Source organism: Betta splendens, unplaced genomic scaffold (genome assembly GCF_900634795.4).
Source record: "Betta splendens unplaced genomic scaffold, fBetSpl5.4 scaffold_29, whole genome shotgun sequence".
NCBI lineage: Eukaryota > Metazoa > Chordata > Actinopteri > Anabantiformes > Osphronemidae > Betta > Betta splendens.
In genome coordinates, this window is record NW_026577848.1 from 689,766 (window position 1) to 711,817 (window position 22,052).

Consider the following 22,052-nt stretch of genomic DNA (forward strand, 5'->3'; position numbering starts at 1 on the left):
ACCACACGACCTGCAGCAGCCAATCAGATTCATGGAGACTTTGTTGAGGTGGTGACGGAGGTCAGAGGGTTCACTGACCCACAGAAGGAGGAGTTCTTCAGGAAGAGATTCACAGATGAGGAGCAGAGCAACACAATCATGTCCCACATCAAGATGGCACGAAGCCTCCACATCATGTGCCACATCCCAGTCTTCTGCTGGATCACTGCTACGGTTCTGGAGGATCTGCTGGAAACCAGAGAGGGAGGAGAGCTGCCAAAGACCCTGACGGAGATGTACGCAGCGTTCCTGGGGCATCGATGTCAGTGGAGCCTCAGTGTGTTCAGGAGTGTTCACAGAGATCTTTAAACAGGAGCGAGGGAGGAAAACCAAGGACAAGATGTTCAGCTTTGTTCATGTGAGCGTTCAGGAGTTTCTGGCTGCTGTTCACATGATGCTCTGTTACACCAATGGGAAGATGGAGGAACTGGAGGAGTTTCTGAGGAAAGACGGAACAAATAAATATCATCATTTTTCTTCTTTTTATTATTATAACAAAGACTATTCATCTCTGGATGTTGTCCTGAGTAGAACCATGTTTAAATCCCTCCTCAGTCCAAGTGGCCACCTGGACCTGTTTGTTCGCTTCCTTCATGGCCTCTGTCTGGAGTCCAACCAGAGAATCTTAGGAGGTTTGTTGGGTCACACAGAGAACAGGCCAGAAACCATCCAGAGAATCATCAAGAACCTGAAGGAGATGAACAGTGATAGAATCTGTCCAGACAGAAGCATCAACATCTTCCACTGTCTGATGGAGATGAACGACCACTCAGTCCATCAGCAGATCCAAGAGTTCCTGAAGTCAGAGAACAGATCAAAGGAGGAACTCTCCTTGATCCAGTGCTCAGCTCTGGCCTACATGCTGCAGATGTCAGAGGAGGTTCTGGATGAGTTGGACCTGAACCAGTACAACACATCAGTGGAGGGACGACAGAGACTGATCCCAGCTGTGAGGAACTGCAGAAAGGCTCAGTAAGTCCAACGTTAATGTGATCATTAATATTCTACAGCAACATGAAGCTGAAGCCTCACTGTTAAAGAGAAACACTTCACACAGAATCTAAAAGTTCACAGAGTGAAAACATCAACTACTGGTTCCTAGAAAACGTCTTTGTTGGGGATAAGATAAAAGCAGCTATAAAGTTAGTGAACATCAGGATCTTCTGTCTTTCTTTGCTCGATGGAGCTTTAAGTCAAATCCAACAGAGAAACTTTAGCTCTAAAGAGTTTCTGCTAAAAGCTTTTGACAGTTGACATGTGATCACAGCTGATGGTCGTTTCTTTCAGTGGATGAAGCGTCTGCAACATGTTTCTATGATCTGTCTTTGGTTCTTCTGGTTCTGTCCAGACTCACTTTGGTTCTAATTTCTGGCATCTGGTGGAACTAACAGAGCTTCACACTTTGTGATGGATGTGACCAACTGAGCTACAGCTGCTTCAGCATCAACATTCATGAAGTCAGTTTGTGTCACAGACACTTCACATTTATAGACTTTATATTTTCTGTCATCACAGACTTTTTACCTGTGGACTCACAGAGACTCACTGTGAAGTTGTGGCCTCAGCTCTGAAGTCCAACCTGTCACATCTGACACATCTGAACCTGAGCTACAACAACCTGCAGGACTCATCAGTGAAGGTTCTGTGTGCTGGACTGGAGAGTCCTCACTGTCGACTGGAGACTCTGAGGTCAGTGTTTTTCCTGGTTCATGTCTCAGCAGCAGTTTTTCAGCTCATCATTTCCAACGTCTCCACTTGAATCTAGAATGAAAAAAGACTTTCAGACTGTCAGAAACCTGAAGGAAAGTTTTTTTGTGGCTTTATAAGGTCTATGAAGCTCACAAAGAGAATTTTGTGATGTTTTCTTTCTACCAAAGTCAATCCTTAAATGTGACACAGCAGCAGAGACTCAGAGTAAATCATGTCTCCACATGTTTGAAGGATCTTTAGTGGCGTCTGATTCGTCTCCATCAACAGGCGACACTTCAACCTGTGTGTGATGCTTCCTGTCAGACAATGATGTCACTTCGTAGAGACACAAGCAGGAAACAGGAGCATGAATATGAGGCTGCAGACATGTTGCTACAGAAGGTTCTAGGTTCCATGTAGATCCAGAGGAGAGAACATCCATCTGAGTGGGATCAGTTCTAAAGATTATTCACTTTATCAAAAATGGTCAGTTTGGAGTTTGATCCAAACATTAGTCTGAACATTTTCCATCAGACGACACAGAATAGTTCAGATTTAGAGAGAAGGCGATGAATGAAAGGAACCAGATGAAGTCTTTAATCCAACACGTCTGGTTTTTTACTGGTTCCAGCAGCAGCTTGTGAATCAGTGCTGACATCAACAGGTCTATGAATGTTGTGCTGACATGTGGATGATGTGTAGAAGCTGAGATCATGACGACACAACAACACAAGCACAAAGTCACTCTGCTCATTTAGGACTGAACATCAGTGATCAGGACAAATCTGACTCATTATTAATGCTTTGATCCACATCTTTGATTCTTTATTCAGATTGAGTGGCTGCAGTTTGTCAGAGATCAGCTGTGATTCTCTGGTCTCAGCTCTGAAGTCCAACCCGTCACATCTGACACAACTGGACCTGAGTAACAACAACCTGCAGGATTCAGGAGTGAAGCATCTGTGTGGTTTTCTGGAGAGTCGTCACTGTCGACTGGAGACTCTGAGGTCAGAATCTATGTTTTAGTTTTGTGTGAGTTTAATGTGATGTGAACTGTAGCAGGTTTATTATGAGGTCAAATCACCTTCACGACTGATCACATTTAACTCGATGACTAAAAGTAAGGAAGTAAATAGTCAGTAAGTGTTGACGATGGTTTAAAGCTCATTAATGATCATCAAACACCACAGACAGTGGATGATGTTTGATTGGAGGAGGAGCAGAGAATAAGAAATGAATCACTCTGTTTAGAACCCTGAACGTTCCCCTGGAACCACAGACCAGGTCATGGGGAACATGGAGGGGAAGAAGTAAAAGTTAACACAATCATTTATTAAACAGGCACAAACAAACTCAGCGTTTGCTGGATTAACAATAACACAGGCGGACATGAAAACTATACAAACTCACTGCACGGCACAAAATGTGAGAAGTAAAAATCACTGCTGTGCAGGTAACGACTAAACTAATGACTCTATATAATTACGCTCCGTGATCCAACAACAAAGGACAGGACATCAAATGACAGAAAACACCTCTTTAACTTATTGTAACCTGGACGCAGCTTCAAGCTTACGACCCACGACACACCAGCAAGAATGAAACAAAAGGCCAGACTTAAATACCATTAGGCCCAGTGATTCACATCCTTCATCAGACCTGGCAACACACAGGAAATGATCTCAACACAAGGAGGAAACAAAACAGCGCCTCAAGTGGCGCGAAGGGGCAGTTGTTACAAATGGTTTCAACTGACTGTGTTTTCTACTGTTTCATCTTTGGTTCTTTATTCAGATTGAATTGCTGCAGTTTGTCAGAGATCAGTTGTGATTCTCTGGTCTCAGCTCTGAAGTCCAACCCGTCACATCTGACACAACTGGACCTGAGTGACAACAACCTGCAGGATTCAGGAGTGAAGCATCTGTGTGGTTTTCTGGAGAGTCGTCACTGTCGACTGGAGACTCTGAGGTCAGTTCACTGACTGTTACTGTTCTAGGTTCTAGGTTCTGACTGTGGTTCTGCTTCAGGGAACCAGCAGGTTTCAACACTGAAACACAAACAACAACATCAAACAATATTTTTTATATGTTGATCCTAAATTGTTTCTTTTTCTAACAGACTAATTATGTTTTAGTTGTGTGAACTCAATAGTTAAACGTGTTTATTAACAGTTGTCTTCAGATGATTGTTGAGTTGAACATGTTCTCAGAGAGTGAGTGTGAGACACATGACAGAGCAGGAGGAGAAACCTCTGCTCAGCAGAACCAAACTGTTGATGCACAGACTTTCTCTTTACAATCACATTTGTGTATCTACAGTACAGTACAGTATATATATTGTCTGTATACAACAATCCTTCTGTTTATATCAATATTATATAATTTATATCTGTTGTTATTCAAGGACGACCTGAAAGTTACGTGTATTTGTGTTAATGTATGTGGTCCTCTTTCGTTCCTCATTTTGTCTGTGAATACAAAATATTCACAGCAATTTCCCTCACGCCCATACAGAAAGGCTCCTGCTGAACCCAGGTCTTTCCAGCTGTGAACACGACAGTCAGTTCACATCAACACAAAGTCCAATTCATCCGAACCCCAAACTCATTCATTACATTCTTGTTCTTCTGCAGTTTCACTTTATTTCAGTGAGTTGTCATCAAAGTGTTTGAATTCAATTCAATTCAATTTATATAGCGCCAAATCAAAACAAAGTTATCTCAAGGCACTTTACAAAGTAAGGTTTAAGACCTCACGCAACTAAACCCAACAAATCCCACATACTGCAAGCATTTAATTTGACAACAACAGTGGAGAGGAAAAACTCCAGCAGAACCAGGCTGGATGTGGGCGACCATCTGCCTCGACCAGTTGGGGTGAGGGGATAGAGAGAGAGAAAAGCACAGCAACAACAACAAGCAACAACAGAGCACAGGCAGGATGGTTGGATCCGCAGCTGCCCATCGCAGACACCAAACTTAGAGTCCAATGATACCTGTAGGTGAGGACAGAGTGGAGGACAGAGAGAGAGAGAGTGAGAGAGCGAGAGAGAGAGATTTGATTTTTCACAAGACTTTATTAGTCAGTTTTAAATAAACTCATGACAAGAATAGTTTAAAAAATTACAATCACAGCACAGGGTTAAAATGAAAAAAAGATAATCATTTTCAAAAAAGCTCAAAAAGAAGACACAGGAACAAATCACATAAAAAACATAGCAGCATGGTGACAAACTTAAAAAACGCCATCATCCAGATCTCTGTTCATTTTGAGCAGTATCTTCTTTAACCTAACAACTTCCTGGTTTGTGTAACCTCCTTTTCCTCTGCTTCCCATTTGGTCATAGACCGAGTTCACAAAACATTCGTCATCTGAGAAGTAATCGTCAATCTTCACACCACTCTTATTTTTCGTGTGCTGTAAGAACAGTTTAACCCGATCAACCGAGTAGGTCTTGGGCTCCGGTGACTGAGATCTACAGTCAGACATTTCACCGTCAGAGCTGAGAGAAAACTCATCCTCACTGAGGTCTGAGTCACAGGTCGGCTGTCTGGCTTTTGGCCCTTTACCTTTTTCCCAGTTCCTGACTGATCATCTGTGTCATCAACAGTGGTGTCGCTTTTTCTTTTTGTATGTCCTTTCCTACCATCACCCATCCCTGCCTTCTCTGCAGCTACAGCACTGTTTACATTTGGGTCCTGATTACACATTTCTATATCACTTCTGTTCTGCCTTCCCACAGTTGACAGCAACTTCGCTTCCATTTACAGTCTCAACTTCAGCCTGTTTAGACCGTTCGTTGTCAGTCTCGACCACAGTGTCTCCACTCACTACTTTTGTTTCTTCACCACCGGCCTCCTCCTGCTTGTCTGCACCTTCTCCACCGTCCTCCTGTTCGTCTGCACCTTCTCCACTGTCCTCCGATCCATCCATTCCTCCATCCTGCTCCTTTTCTCCGTGCTGGGCCTCTCCTCCATAGCCGGCTGCATGGCCTCCAGCTGAACGGCCTCCTGCACCCGAGTGGAAGTCGCCTCCAGCTTTGTCTGGACAGGCTCTGACTAAATGTCCCTCTTTGCCACATCCAAAGCATTTCATAGTCTCTGACGTTATGAACAGAACATAGTCGTAGTCATCAATTCTGAGCCTAAAGCCAAGATTCAGTTCTTCCTCCTTATTGTTAAGGACCATGTAGACCTGACGCCTGTGAGAAATCACGTGACGCAGTTCCCACTGTTTACAGCCCGATGGTAACTTTTTAATGGGAGAGACTATTTTTCCGTGCCTGGACAGTTCTTTTCTCAACAGTTCGTCGCTGATGAAAGGTGGGACGTTGGACACCGTTACCTTTTTAGCAGGTTGCGTGAGAGGAGATACGGAGATGGAATCACCGTTGATAACGATCGCTCCGTTCATTCTCGCAGCTGATTTTAGGCTGAGCGGACCGACAACCGCAGCCACAGCAACCGCGCACTCGTCCACAGAAAAGCGATAAGCAGCGGCGATCCTCAGGCCGTGCTTCCGCGTTAGCTCGGTTAGCATCATGCTAGCACCAGCCGGAAGTCTGCACCTGCAGACGCCAGCGGCAAAAAACACGGAAAAAAACCCTCAAAAACACCCCCAACCCTTGATATGTACACACCAAAACAATAAACCAACCTTCACCGAAAACACCCTCATGAGCAAAAAGTAAATATTAATTCGAATGCACATCAAAAACAGGTTAATCGCTCCGTCGACACTCACGACTCTCACACGCCACCTCACTCAGAGAGAGAGAGAAGTACAACTACTTGAGAGAAAGAGACAAGGTTAGTTAAACATGGGACAAAGATGGGAGGTTATTGGACAGAGGAGGTAGAAGGAAACAGAGGAGCTCAGTGTATAAATTAAGTCCCTCAGCAGTCTATGTCTATTGCAGCTTAACTAAGAGATGGTTCCTGTCACTAACAATCATTGCCAGTGACCTGAACCATCTCTAACTATAAGCTTTATCAAAAAGGAAGGTTTTAAGCCTGATCTTAAAGGTGGGGAGTGTGTCAGCTTCTGGAACCTGAAGAGGGAGCTGGTTCCAGAGGAGAGGAGCTTGGAGCTAAAAGCTCTGCCCCCTGTTCTACATTTAAACACTCTAGGAACCACCAGTAACCCAAGGCTCTGAGAACGAAGTGTTCTGCTGGGAGCATAAGGAACTATGAGGTCTTTAAGATAAGGAGCTTTATCATTGAGTACTTTGTATGTGAGTAGGAGATTTTTGAATTCTATCCTACATTTTACAGGCAGCCAGTGCAGAGAAGCTAATGTAGGAGAAATGTGATTTCTCTTTCTAAGTCCTGTCAGAACTCTGGCTGCAGCATTTTGAATGAGCTGTAGGCTTTTTAAGGAGCTGTTAGGACATCTTATGAGTAAGGAGTTACAGGAGTCCAGCCTAGAGGTAACAAATGCATGGATCTGTTTCTCTGCATCGCTCTGAGAGAGGATGCTTCTGATTTTAGCTATATTTCTAAGATGGAAGTAGGCAGTCCTGAGGTATTTTTAATGTATGATGTAAAAGAGAGATCCTGGTCAAAGATGACACCAAGGTTCCTCACAGTAGAATCTGAAGCTAATGTTATGCCATCCAGGGTGGCTATCTGACTCACTAGTGTCTCTCTCAGATTTTTAGGCCCAACAATAAGAATTTCAGTTTTATCTGAATTTAGTTCAAGGAAGTTTTGGGACATCCAGGATTTGATGTCTTTTAAACTACCCTGAATTTTGACTAGTTGATCTGTTTCATTTGGTTCCAAGGACATATATAGCTGAGTATCATATGCGTAACAATGAAAATTAATAGAATGCTTTCAAATAATCTCACCTAGAGGAGACATGTATAGGCTAAACAGAATTGGACCAGGCACAGAACCCTGTGGTACTCCATAGCTAATCCTTGTGTATGTGGAGAATTCCTCAATTGTCGTTTGCCTGCATCCCTCATGAAGTTCGAGAAAGGTTTTAGTTTGAAAGGCATTAGTCGGATGTTGTTTTTGAATGCTTTTGCTTCGGACGACTTGACATACGAGACGTGTCCTGCAAATGCGAAGAGATGAAAGCTAACGTTGTCTATCTTTCTAAAATTTCAACATGAACAAACTGGAATCTGTTCACCAAATAGGATTTAAACCATCCAAATGCTGTTCCTTTAATCCCGATTCTATGTTCTAGTGTCTGTAATAGAATCTTATGATCAATTGTATTGTAGCCACGATTTTTTCAAGAATCTTGGAAATAAAGGGTAAATTTGAAATGGGCCTATAGTTGGCTAGTTCTCCAGTCCAGGGTTGTTTTTTTTTTAATAGAGGTTTGACCACAGCCACCTTAAAAGCCTGTGGTACATACCCTGAATGTAAAGATTGGTTGATTTGATTTAATATGGACGAGCTGATTAAAGCTAGAACTTCTTTGAGTAATCTGGTTGGGATTGGACCTAAAAGACAAGTAGACGACTTGGAAGAGTTGATTATTGAGGTTAACTCCATATGAGTTATGGGGAAGAAGCTGTCCAGGTAAGACAGAGGATTTGGTAAATTTAAAGTTGATGGATCTAGACAGTGCTTTCTGTCATTTGGAAGAAGTCGCTTCTGAAAGTTTTTTCTAATGATGATAATTTTTTAGTAAAGTAGTTCATAAAGTCATTGCTGCTGAGATTTAAGGGGATAGTAGACTCAACAAAGCTATAACTCTTAGTCAGCCTGGCTACAGTGCTGAAAGGAAACCTGGGGTTGTTTTTGTTTTTCTCAATTAGGGAGGAATAATATGTTTTTCTAGCAGCACAAAGTGCTTTTTTATATTTTATTAGACTGTCCTTCCATGCAATGCAATTTACATTTGACTGAGATGAAACCTGCACAAGTTCACACTCATACATTTCTCACTGATGTTTGTGAAGCAGCTGCAGAAAATGTCCATTGTTGGTTGGTTTTAATTCATCACTTTATCACAAGAATCAGAGAAAATCACAACTAATATTTGGTTTCAATCGAGTTTCAGTCCATCAGCTTCTCTACTGATTCCAGATGTGACTGAGGTCAACCGCAGCTTGTAAATCATTGCTGATATCAACAGAATAGTTCAGATTTAGAGAGAAGACGATGAATGAAAGGAACCAGATGAAGTCTTTGATCCAACACGTCTGGTTTTCTACTGGTTCCAGCAGCAGCTTGTGAATCAGTGCTGACGTCAACAGGTGTATGAATGTTGTGCTGACATGTGGATGATGTGTAGAAGCTGAGATCATGACGACACAACAACACAAGCACAAAGTCAATTATCTCATTTTAGACTAAACATCAGTGATCAGGACAAATCTGACTCATTATTAATGCTTTGATCCACATCTTTGATTCTTTATTCAGATTGTGGGGCTGCAGTTTGTCAGAGATCAGCTGTGATTCTCTGGTCTCAGCTCTGAAGTCCAACCCGTCACATCTGAAACAACTGGACCTGAGATTCAACAACCTTCAGGTTTCATCAGTGAAGCATCTTCTTGACCTGGTGCAGAGTCCAGACTATGGACTGCAGACTCTGAGGTCAGTAGAGTCAGTCTGTGCTGCTTTCAGCAGTATTGGACTGAACTCAGTTAGTGTCACAGCAGAGATCCAGTGTTTCCTATAAAGCTCCAGTCACTCATCAAAGTGTCGTAGCATCAACACTAACTACTGATCAGGTTCATGTGTGTCACAGCTCTGAGATCAGTCTGGCTGATAGAACCATGGTTCCATGTAGTAACCATGTGGTGCTGGTCCAGAGCAGAACCTCTGCTGAAGTCCAGTCATCACATCTGAGTCCCGCACTGTCAGGCCAGTGAGCTAAAAGGAAGCTCATTAGCTGCTCCACTTCTGTTCTGAACACGACTGAAGTCCTGCTGCTCTTTGTCCTGGATGTGACAGATGATGAAGGGAGTCTCTGTAGACACTCACTGATCTGCTCTCTGCTCTCATTCTCTCTGCAGCTGGTACTGATCTAGATGTAGAAGCAGCAGCAGTGTGTGTGTGGAGGTTCTGGCTGGTGCATGTTACTGGGAGCAGAGCTTTATCCACAACTGACTGACGGAGGAACCAGAACCAGTGGAGACGACTCTCTGTGTGAACTGATCTGAGACCAGCTGCTCCAGCTCCTGGTGTCCAGTCCACCAGGATCATGTGGGAAAGGAAGTGTAAGATGCAGTAGTTACACATCGGGACAGTGTTGATGGATTTTCATGTGTATAATTTACTACCTCACTTGCATTTTTGTGTGTTTTCACACATTAATGCTGTAGTGTTGTAATATGAAGTAGACGTTTTTGTCACAGACAGATTGTTTATAAAGCATTTTGTTACTGTATAACCTGTGTCCTCGTTGCTGCTCTTTGACATTTTAATTCTCATTTTTTTTGCCAATAACAGTTTGATGTCGTACAGAAAAGCTCATGGACAAGAAAACAAAAACATAGACGTCACTGAATAACTATAACTAAATTGACCAGAATGAATGAGAAGCTACTCTGCTTCTGCACAATGTGACAAACATGTAACTACAACACGAGCGACGTTCAAACTGTCAGATTGTTTCTTGTACAACTACATTTACTGAAATCGTGTACAGACAAGACATTAACACAACATTTACACGGCATCGTCATGGACAGATAAAATGCTTCTTCCTGCTTCAAACTGCTGCCGTCACTAAGAGCAACCAGTGCAGCGCTCAGAAGTCGGTCGCTAGTTAAGTCACGAATTAATACGGAACACTGGTCTGTGAAAATATTGTGACATTAAGACTGTTTTGATGAATTAGCATTAATGCTGTCTAGGTTAACATTATAGAAAGTACAGAATAACCTGGAAGGCTGAGATTACAATAGTAGAAGACAAGCAAAAGGAATTGTTTAGCAAATTTCCGGGGGTCCTTGAATGCAGCTGACAGGGTTTTTGTGTGGTTACATTCAACAGAATGACTCATTGTGAAAACATTAACCAATAAACACAATAAATATCCGATGTGACTCATAGTGGAGCCTGTTTAAAAGTAAAGGTCAGAGGTCAAACACTGGACAAGACTGAGAAAGGTGGAGAAAAGTGTCCACGTTCCAGAACACACACCTTCACAAAAAGCTCAATATCAGGGTCCTTGTCGTCATCGGCCGCGGTGTCCGTCATGCTGAAGTAAAACAAGCTTTCTCTGTGTGTTTGTTTCCCCAGTGTGTAAATGTGTTTGTCTGTGAGCCTGTTGTTCGTCTCAGTTTACAGCAGATTCCACTCCACTTTCCTTTGGTGAGGTCTGCTCGGTCCCACAGTGTCAGCTGAGGACGAGTGGAACCAGGCGGAGGGTGTGTGGTTCAGTGTGTACACGTGGTCTGAGCCGTGGGGCCTGACATGACAGCAAAAATAACCCCCAGGGGGAGAGAGTGGAGGAGGGACGGACACAAGCAGGTGACTGTGACTCACCAGGACTCACCGTGTCCTCCTCACACCGTCCAGGCTCATGGAGAACCACAGCACTGAGTTCTACACAGCTGGTTTCAGCGTCTCACCAGGATCAAGTGTGACTGGTGTTTCAGAGGAAAGTTTCCTGACTGGACTCAGTGCAGGAACAGCAGCGATGCTGAGGGAACATGCTGCATTTTATTGGATTCTCAAGAAAACCCAGAGATCATAAAATGGACAATTAACAGGCAGTGTAGTTTATTGTGTGTTGGTTCCATATACTATAAACACAGTAGTAACTAGTTCAGAACATGCATTTTAAGCCACTGCTGAATAGTCCTTTAATAATTTCATTGACATGGAAAATCAAAAATCTAATACAGATAAAGCAGCTTTGGTTTGCTTATGAGAAATCAGCAGATTCACTTTTTCATCATTTATAAGCCAGTAATTGATGACACTAGGTTACACGAGGAACATGTCTGGCAACTAGACATGGTGAGTACTAGAGACTAAATACTACGACTGATTACTATGACTGGAAAATCAGTGACAAAAAAGTAAAGCTAAACTAAACATGACAGGACAAAACTGGAAATGCATGAAAATGAAACAGGAAGTGGCAAAATAAAAGTCCAGGTTATGACAGATTCCAGTGTTCACATATTAGACAACGTGGACGTGAGCATGTTGCGTGTGAGGACCTCGGTTTGTGATTACCAGACAATCAGATCAGTGTACTAGACTATAGATAACCAGAGAAACACATTTTCCAGGAAGTTCACCAAGCAGCAGACACACACATGGGAAATCACATGTTCATGCGAACCATCTCCTCTTCCATACTGTACCACCACTGAGTCACAACATTCTGCTCAGTTCAACCTAACTTATATTTAGAAGCGGAGTAGCTCCCTCCAATAAAGACACACACACACACACACACACACACACACACACACACACACACACACACACACACACACACACACACACACACACACACACACACACACACACACACACACACACACCAATTGGCTTAAAGACAAAGTTGTTTGTGTGTTTGAACCATATACTGTACATGTAGATGGCTCAAATAATAGGATATAAACTCACTAAATAAATGATCTTCACGCTTGGTTCTCTTCACACTGAGAAAGGTTTCATCTTCCTGGTGATTCTTGTGCAGATGTAGCTCAGTAGGTGGATCACTGACTTGGGAATAAGAGGGTTCTAGGTTCAAGCCCCACTTCTGGCAAAACACTTCCCACTGGGTGCCGCACAATGATGTAGGTTGTTGTAAAATAACATCAGCTTCATGCTTGTTGTCTTAAAGCCTTAGCAGCATTTTGTGTAACTTCACATGATGTGAGCTGTCAGTCATTATCTGCACTGACTTGGCTCTTGGCCTTTCTGTCTGTGTTGTCAGAGTTTCATCAGGACTCACTTCCTCCTCACTGCAAACAGCTTCAGCTGTTGTGCATGTGGCGTCCTCTGCTGGCAGCAGGCAGCAGTGACACTACATGACCACAGACTGGGCCTCAACTTCCCCATAAACATGAATCCATCTCTCACCAGTACAATTTAATCTGTTCTCCACCCATGAGTCTGTGCTGGTTCTCCTGTTCCTCCTCCCACAGTCGGTACCTGCTACGTATGAGAGCATGTGTGGACCAGTGGAATCATTCTATTGGTGCTTTCTAACCTGCTCAGTTATCAGTGGGATAATGGATGTATCCCTCATGACACACTGGCTTCATCCTCAGCTCATCTGACTGCTGCTGCTGCTGATGATGGAAGGACTTGGCTTTGAAGTCAGTCATGTTATATTCCACGGTTAAGTGGAGGAACCAGTAACTTCACAGCTGTGTGTGTTTGTTCCTCTGTTCTGGGACAAACTTTGTCAGGTGTCAGGTTATTTTAATTTAGTACAATTCAGATTCAGAGGTATCACAGCCACATTTTCTTTCGTCAATTATTTTAGCAGTTACTTTTCCCACATATATTATATTACAGCCATTTGATAAATTATACAAGTCAATAATTACACAGTCATGTTAACCTGTGAGACTGGTACATCCCAGGTGGCCCAGGAGGAGGACTATCGGTCGGCCTCAAAGAGATTCTGGCAAACCGAAAACAGGAGGTAGCTACTGTCATGTAGCTGCTCACAGGTGGACTACACTGAAAAAAATCCTACTTATGACATTACTCCAATACTTTACAGCTAATTGTTTTGCTCTTCCTCAGAGCACAGGCATAAATTCAGTAAAATCTTTAACTTTGATTAAATACTGATCAATATTTTAACTTTTTACCTAGACAAGTCAAAAACATGAGAACCCATGATTTTTAAAAATTTAACCTTGCTCCAAAGTGTAATTCTTAGTTGGGAGCAAATCAATTTTACTTTTCCATAGTTAAAAGTATAATCAACACAAATCTAGAAATATGTTGCATCTTTGCTCAAATCATTGTGTACGTCTCAATAATTAAATACCTTGGAGACAAAGACATTGAACCTGTAGCTGCTTAGTCGGCCCCACGAGTCAGTAGAGAATAACACAAATACAAGCTGGAATCAACTCAATTAACTTCTATCAATGCATCTAGGAACAGCACTGTGCACTTTAAGCAGTAAAGACATCAGGAGATGAAAAACGTAAACATGTTACTGGCTCCAACTGATCAGCTGGAGGCTTTAACGGGTTTTATATAACATTCACTGTTTACGTGCTGCGTCACACATTAAGAATTAGTTCCTGGAAACTCACTCAGTTTCCTGCAGAGAAGTTTCATTGTTCACACGATACAGGTACAGGCGCGAATACCAAAAGTGTCGTCGAGTTCACACTCCATTGTGAGAAAATAGAGCAGAAGGAACAAAAGATAAATAAACACCAAGAAGAAGAAGAAAAGAGGAGGTGAGTGAGTTTAACAACATTACTGTTACTGAGTCTGTTTGTTAATGTAGAGGAAGAAGAGACACGATCCACTTCCGTCAAACTAACACTGACCAGAAGCGGATGTGAGGAGTTGTTATTTGTCCTGGTTCTGGTTCTGAGCTCACAGTCGATGGTACTGACCGCTCAGACTGACTGAGGTCCAGAGATGTGGTGCTTTTCTGCTTTCCTGTCGGTGTTCTGAGCTTTCCAGCGGCTATGTTAACTGGTGACGCTCGTCGTTCAGTTGTTTGAAGCAGGAAGCGTCACGTACCGCGGTGAAGTTAGTTTGACGTTGGACCTTCAACAGACATTCGATCGAAAGTACCTCCAGACAAGCGGTCCGTGTTTGAACAAGCGATCCGTGTTTCGTGTTCGCTACGAGGACACAGAACGAGACCGCTCCATACATGAAGACGTTGACTTAGGGACCGTCGATAAATTATTTTGATTTTCAAGAAATTCATTTTTCAATAGCGTCCAAACCATATGACCTACTGGTCCAAAACCTGCTCCGAAATGTGTGTCTACATCTTCTTCACAAGGCACAGCCATTTCTATATGGAAATAGTGATGTTGCATATTTTTCTGAAATATTTTAGTATAAATATTACTGTAATATTTCAATACCATCCATACCATATGACCTACTAGTTCAAAGCCTGCTCCAAAATGTTTTTGGAGCTTCACAATGGCTGTGCCATGTGAAGAAGATGTAGACACACATTTTGGAGAAGGTTTTGAACCAGTAGGTCATATGGTTTGGACGCTATTGAATAATTAATTTCGTGAAAATCCAAATAATTTATCGACGGTCCCTAAGTCAACATCTTCATGTGCCGAGCGGTTTCGTGACCGCGAAGCGAACACGAGGTACTTTCCGTCGAATGTCTGTTGGGTGCCCAACGTCAAACTAACTTGACCACGGTGCAGCACCTTGGCTTCTCCGTCACTACAGGATCTATGTAAACAATTTTGATTGTTTAACTACAATCAGTCTGACGCTGTTTGAACGTTGCCTGTATGGAAGTTTTTCAGACTCAAAATACAATTCACAATCTCAGTTTTATTAATTAAATGTATAAATAAAAAAATTTAAAAAAATGCATTTCGTTTTTTGTACAGTAGTCTTTATTCAAATGGCAATGCAGTTTGCAATTGACAATTCAATATGCATTTTGTAAATGAATTCTTCAAGTGGAAATGCATTATTAAAAAGTGTTGATTCAATATCCAGTTTCATTAATTAAACGTTTAAATAAAGACTTATGCATTATGTTCATGTAGTTCATGCAATGCATCATATGCATTGCATGAACTGTGAACAGTGTGTAGTTTTATTGTGTATATGTATGTGTAATGTAAAGTGTGTTTGTACAGTAAATCAGTACTTTCGAACATATATCAACATGTTGATTTTGTGGTCCTGTATAATCATAAAATTTAAAAATAAATAATAATAATAATAACAATGATAATAATAATAATTCAAAGTGACTAGCGTTCTCACTGCAGTACCGTTGCGTTGCCACGGTGCAGCAGGTGGGTCGCTGACTAAAGATTTTTAATCCTGCAGCCGGCTGAAAAAAATCAGGACGTTAGTCTCGTTTTAACCAACAGGTGGCGCAGCATTGATCAGAAGCCTCCAAAGCGCTACAGCACAACTGAGGTCCAACTTTCCAACGTTCATTTCTACCTATCACACATATATTACACCAGACCTATTTTACTATTAAGTTTTTACTATTAAGTATCTGATGTGTGCTCAAACGTGGGGAGTGTGAAGAGCAACAACTTGTTGATGGCTTAGTTATTTTCTGTTCACTGCAAAGTTATAATTGTTCTGTGTCGTTTAGAACAGACCTGCGCCACAACAGCAAGATGTTTTTGTTTTCATTCTCCTCAGCTTTTTCGTATCTTTAAATAGCAGGCGTATCTTAAGAATATGTACACACCCACCGCTCTAACATCTGATACAACATATTGACTTCACATAATACCATGATTATGCGTCGCGGTTTAATTAATATAATTTGAATGGGCACGGCCAAGTAAAGACGTAGAGCACAGTCCATCTGCGACTACAGACGCTTATTTAGATTTTAAACTTCCACAACTTGTTAATGAATGTTTTTCAATAGTCGTAGATTTTATGTAAATAACCGTAATAATCATAGGAATTTGTTTTACAGCAGTTGTCGATCGTAACTTTGACAGGACGCCAGAACTCAACAGATCAACAGCGACGCATTACAGCAACATGTTTGTTCGTACGCATTTAATCTGTGTCTGCAAACCTGCAGTTTGACTTGTTTTGACTGTACGTGTCATTGTAACTGAGTGGCTGAGATCAATCAAGCCCGTGTACGTTTTAACATTTTGATTTCCCATCCGTCCATCCAGCCACTTTCACCGGTGTTTTCGCCTCTCTTGCGATGAGCGGCAAACGGATTTTAATCAAAGCACCGCCGAACAAACCAACAAAACAGGCAAAAATATTTGTTTGATACAAAAAAACACGGAATTGGAGTTGATGTTTTTTTTGTTTAAAGACAAACAGAAAAAAAAAAAGTTGTTCTCTCGTTACCTCTGCTTATAATTTGGTGGAGACATCAAACCTTTCCACAAACACGTGACGTGTTTCGGAGTCATGTGTCCAGACAGAGCGTGACCAATACACAAATGTATGGATGTGCAAATGCAGGCTACGAGAGGAACTAGGGAGTGGCGCACTAGATGTAGCAAGAATTTGTTTTGACTGTGCGTGTCATTGTAACTGAGTGGCTGAAATCACTTGTTCGGCCTGTGTACATTTCAAAACTTTCATTTCCGATCCATCCACCTTCACCGGCTTTCTCAAGTCTCTTGCTATGGGCGGCAAACAGATTTGAATAAAAGCACCGCAAAAATATTTTTAACAAAAACACACGGAATTGGATTTAAAACTGTTTTTTTGTTTAGAGAAAAACGAAAAACAAAAACCTCTGCTTTTAATTTTTAATCGAAGCTCATCCGTGGATGGGTCATGGGGCAGCAGTCTTAGCAGAGAGCTCCAGACTGCTTGAATGAAACACGAGATCGAATGATATGTGATGTGCTTTGTACTCAGATGACTTGGATCTGAGTTCGACCAAACTTTGGTTTGTCTCATGTTTGCTCACAGTCGCATAGGCAAACTTCACATCCCTTCCCCCTTCTTCGTAGAGGCGCATAGACATGCTAATGTGTTGCTACTACTTGATCAGCAGGTGAGGAATACCTCAGCTCCGGGACAAAGCTCTGTGGGAGATTGGGCAGCATCGGGCGGCGTGATCAGCTGCAGGTCTAAGACTCATTAATGCAGCAAGTAGTTTGTTCTACATGTGTTTACTCTCGTATTTATTTATCGCAGCTTTCTGGTCTAATTTATTTGTAGTACTTCGACATTCGTTTAAAATATGCAGTGCATTTTAATTTGAAAATACTATTATTATTATTTATTACCTTTATTGTAAACACAGTATTAATTGCACAATTTGGACTGGCGATAATTTGCGCTTCTTCCATAATAATCATGGATAATCAAGGAAGAAACTGCAGTTAATAGATGTTATTCAAGGACGGTTTGATAAAGATTCAGTGTGTTTTTCAACTGAACTGTCAGCCAAGGTAAGTGCATTATCAAATGAATGCGTCTGTCAGCGGGGAAGACATCAACTCAGTCGCTCTTCAGTTGCTGCTGCTGTCTCCTCCCCAGTTCACACACCTAAAGTGTCCTAACCAATGAATGCGTTTCCAGATTGACTGGTGATGCCGCACGGGTTGCTCTGTCAATAAAATATAAAATGTTAAACCTGAGCCCTGACTTATATGTCTTCTTTGGATTAAAAAACAAATGTTGAATGTTATCAAATGATTAATATTGCCGCCCTCCGTGTCTCCCAGTGTGTTTTTTTCATTGGAAATGTGGGTGTTACCGGTGGCAGACCTCTGGTCTAGATCATCCTTATTCACTTTTTTAAATTGTAGTAGTGTAACCTTAGTTAGTATTCCTTTTTATTTTTTTATTTTATGTTTGGCAAACGTGGCATTTCAGCTACTGTGATTTTATCTGTAATTAACATTAGTTCCTACCTGCCCTTGTTGACGGGGGACAGGAAAAAGGTGACACGCGTTGGGTAAGAGCGGCGTAAAGAAAAAAGTGTAAATGTGCCGTACTGTCTTCCCGTGTGGTGCATTAAAGAAGAATAAAACGTAAAGAAAATTGTAGCCTGTACATGCACTAAGTAATACAAGGTTGTCATCTCTTGAGTCACATGATGATGATAAGACGCTGTTTTTCCAATAATTAAAATTAAAAGACTGCTTTCACTCAGACTTGAACCCCTGACAAAAAGTTTTGCAGCCATGCATCTTAACCACTAGGCCACCCAAGACCTGTCATTGGTTGTTCTAGAGGCTATATAACATAGTCAACTACGCTGTTTTAGGACCAAAAGTGGGAGTCAATCGCCACCTACAGGCCAGAAGGACGTAACACACTCTTCACGCAGTGCAACCAAGGCGCTGACGCGGCGCATTCGGAAGCAATATATATTAGTGACTAGTATCAGACAGGCCTGTGTGCTGCTGGGTCACCGGTATTGTGTCTGTCTGCCAGAATTTTACTGTCGTTGTCGTGCCACAAAGTGACTGTCTGCCAGAAATCGTTTGCCACATGCGAGAGAGCGCAACTCCTCGTTAAGGCGTTTAGCTCGGTTTGTGTAAGACTACCGCTGCATATTTAGGTTTCAAACAGCCATAACTTGTAAATATAATCCGCTACATGTTTTTCAGTGGTTGTAGTGATGTCACGTCTTTTAGATTTTGTCTAAATAACCGCAATAGTCATCGTAATTCTCTTCACAGCAATTGTGACTAACTCTATGACATGACGCTAGGACTCAGATCTACGACTCAATATTGCTGCAACATGTTTCTTTTACATTTTGTGTCTGATTGAAACTGCACCAGTGACCACCGAGTTATTTCACCACATTTAATACCTGTATGAGACCAGTTAAACCAGTAAGATGCTTTCATGTTGCCTAAACATGATTATTAGAGCCAAAAGTGTTTGATCAGACAATCAATTATGCCTTATTTTAAATACACTGAGCTCTGCTTTGTTATACTTACAGATGTAATAAATATCCAGTCCATCAGGCCTTTGTCTGTTCTTGCTTAAGACCAATAAAACCAGCAAGATGCTGGTTTTATGTTGCCACAAAGTGATTAAAGCCAATATCTGTTTACTGAAAGCTACTTTCTCCCTTATTTTAATTTCATGGAGCTCTGCTGGGTTAACAGATTTAATGAGCATCCAGTACATCCTATCACTTTCTACTGTACATCTGTTTGAGACCAGTTCAACCAGGATGCTGTCTTCACGTTGCCAAAAAGTGATTACAGCCAATTTATATTTATAAGAAGCTTATTTCTGTGTCATTTTAAGTCAATGGAGCTCTCCTTGTTCATATTAACCCATTTAATGAGCATTCAGCTCACTTGATCAATGTCTGTACCTGTCTGACATCAGTACAACCAGTTAGATGCTGTTTTCATGTTGCCAAAAAGTGATTACAGCCAATATCTTTTGATCAGAAGCTTGTTTTGCTTCATTTTTAACTTCATTGTCATCTACTGGGTTAAATTAACAGATTTAAGTTCCCTGGATCACTGCTTGTACCTGTCTGAGGCCAGTAGAACCAGTAAGATGCTGTGTTCACAATGCCAAAAAGTGATTCGAGCCTCTGTTTTGATGAGACCCTTATTTCTGCCTCATTTTAACCTTAAATGTGTTCTAAAGATTTAGTTAACACCCAGTCCATCTGATCATCTTCTTGTACCAGTCTGAAACCAGAAAGATATTCGCACTCACTTTTTGGCAGCGTGCTGCTGGTTCTACTGATCTTAGGCAGAAACAGACAAAGATCAGATGGACTGGATATTTATTACATCTGTAAATATAACAAAGCAGAGCTCAATGTTTTTAAAATAAGGCAGAATTGATTGTCTGATTAAACGTTTTTGGCTCTAATTGTGACATTCAGCCTCCGCGCCGCTAGAGGCGCTCCTGGGACTTTTGGTGGGTCTGTGTTTGAGTTTAATTTCCTGTGTAATTAGTTGACCCACCTGTTTGGTTTGTGTATTTAAGGGATGTTTTTTGTTTGACACATTGCTGGTGTGTACTCTCGGTGTAGTTGGATGCTACCCCGTTGTTACGTTGAGGAGAGCTGTTGATGCAAAGGAGTTTTGGTTTTGTTTATGTCCTGTCCCACCACGTAAGTTTGTGAGTGTCTCATGTTTCATGTTTAGGGCTTATGTTTCATGTTTAGGATTTTGCCCGTAGTGCACGGAGCGTTTAGTTTTAGATAGTGAATTAGGTTGTTTATCGTTTTCCTGCAATGCAGTGATTTTTAGTTCTTCCTTTGTGTTGAACTGAGTCCTGCGGTGCAGTGAGTTTTTGTTGTATTTAAATAAATCGTTAATGTTAATTGTACCTTCTGTGTTGGGTCGTGCACTTGGGGTCTTCCCTCTCCTGTGTTCCCTGCGACCTGGTCTGCCGGTTGCGGCCAGGTGTCTGTGCAAGGGATTACACAGAGAGCTGTGTGCTGGAAGCACGTCGGCCGTGGTGCCTGAAGCCTCCGCTCAGTGTGAGCGTGTTCTCCTCCCGGCTCCGTGAGAGCCGTAGTTCTCCCCGCTTGGAGCGGGTGCTGTCACCGTCTGTCTCCACCGCATTCCCTCCCTATAATGCCAACAGAAAGGGAAACAACAGGTCGTGACAATTGTGCGTCACTGTAGTACTGTATTGTAGAGTCTCATGACTGTGGGGAGGAATGACCTGCAGTAGCTCCTTCCTGCACTGTGGGTGTAACAGTGTGGTGCTGAAGGAGCTGCTCAGAGCCTCTACAGTGGTGCAGGGGGTGGAGGGGTTCTCCATGATGGATGTTAGTTTACAGCATCCTTCTGTCCACCACCTCCTCCATGGACTCCAGTGTGCAGCCCAGGACAGAACCAGAACCTTTCTGAACCAGCTTGTGGAGTCTCTTCCTGTCTCTGCCTGTACTGCCCCCCCCCAGCACACAACTCCATACAGGACTACTGAGGCCACCACAGTGTCATAGAAAGTCCTTAGCAGCTGTCTGCACACACCAAAGGACCTCAGTCTCCTCAGCAGGTGGAGGCCACTCTGGCCCTGTTTATACAGAGAGTCTGTGTTGTTTGACCAGACCAGTTTATTGTTGAGGTGAACACCCAGGTATCAGTGTCTGAGCCCTGGATGTTCACCGTGTGTGTGGTGGAGGGGACCTGCTGAAGTCAAGCACTAACTCCTTGGTTTTGCTGATGTTTAGAAACAGGTGGTTATCCTCACATCATCTTACAAAGTTGAAGATGACCCCCTGTACTCCTGCTCTTGTGGGTTGTTGTGGACCCTTTGTTGTGGTCAGAAGGGCAGAGGGAGCTGCATGGTGCTGAGTGTGAACAGCTGCAGCTGGGAGGAGACGCCTGGACTGGAGAGGTGTGAAGAGGAGGCCGTGTGGATGGAGACTGGGGACTGGGCAGAGTCAAATCTAGAACAAATCTTAAACAGGTTTAACCTGTGGTGTCTGCTGTTTCACCACTGGAGTGTAAGCAGGGGAGAGATGAACCAGGTTATGATCAGCGCGTTCTAAAGGGGGGAGGGGGGCTGAGGGGCACACACACGGTTGGACACACCTTCTCATTCAAAGAGTTTTTGTATATCGTTCTCGTTCATCGTTCACAGCTCAGGCTCTCTAGCAAGCAGTTCTACAGTTCCTTTGGGATTCATCTTACAGATTCTCAGGGATCGTTCGTTTGTTTATTTGTCACTTGACCGTTGCACTATTAAAAAACAATGGTGTTTCAGTGAATGGTGAAAATGGTAAACAATTTTTCTG

General features: G+C 42.3%; 3 protein-coding genes across 13 annotated transcripts in view; all 3 read left to right on the forward strand.

Moving 5' to 3' along the window:
* LOC121202064 (NACHT, LRR and PYD domains-containing protein 12-like) overlaps window positions 1–22,052 on the forward strand; it is a 290,159-nt gene that overhangs the window by 189,132 nt on the left and 78,975 nt on the right. For all 8 annotated transcript variants that reach the window (XM_055506698.1, XM_055506697.1, XM_055506700.1 and 5 more), the window contains 2 exons: window positions 2,562–2,735; window positions 3,523–3,696. In XM_055506698.1, coding sequence (XP_055362673.1) covers window positions 2,562–2,735; window positions 3,523–3,696 — 348 coding nt within the window. The remainder of the gene's footprint in view (window positions 1–2,561; window positions 2,736–3,522; window positions 3,697–22,052) is intronic.
* The window catches only part of LOC114850805 (NLR family CARD domain-containing protein 3-like), a 78,489-nt gene that overhangs the window by 49,931 nt on the left and 6,506 nt on the right, over window positions 1–22,052 (forward strand). The window contains exon 1 of one of the 4 annotated variants that reach the window (XM_055506710.1): window positions 13,948–14,094. The exons of the other annotated variants lie outside the window; for them this stretch is intronic. The gene's annotated coding sequence lies outside the window, so the exon portion shown is untranslated. Of the gene's footprint in view, window positions 1–13,947; window positions 14,095–22,052 lie in introns of those variants that run through there. 4 annotated transcript variants of the gene reach the window in all.
* Window positions 299–1,636, forward strand: LOC129603751 (NLR family CARD domain-containing protein 3-like). The gene is made up of 2 exons (XM_055506716.1): window positions 299–1,011; window positions 1,388–1,636. Exons 1-2 carry the CDS (start codon window positions 380–382, stop codon window positions 1,425–1,427), a joined length of 672 nt encoding a protein of 223 aa, XP_055362691.1. The 5' UTR covers window positions 299–379; the 3' UTR covers window positions 1,428–1,636.

What these genes read in the sequence shown, in the direction of transcription:
- LOC129603751 (XM_055506716.1), top strand. Translation starts at nt 380, where the DNA reads ATGTTCAGCTTTGTTCATGTGAGCGTTCAGGAGTTTCTGGCTGCTGTT. An exon ending in AGGAACTGCAGAAAGGCTCA is followed by an intron (nt 1,012 to 1,387) that starts GTAAGTCCAACG and finishes GGTTCTGTCCAG; the next exon opens with ACTCACTTTGGTTCTAATTT.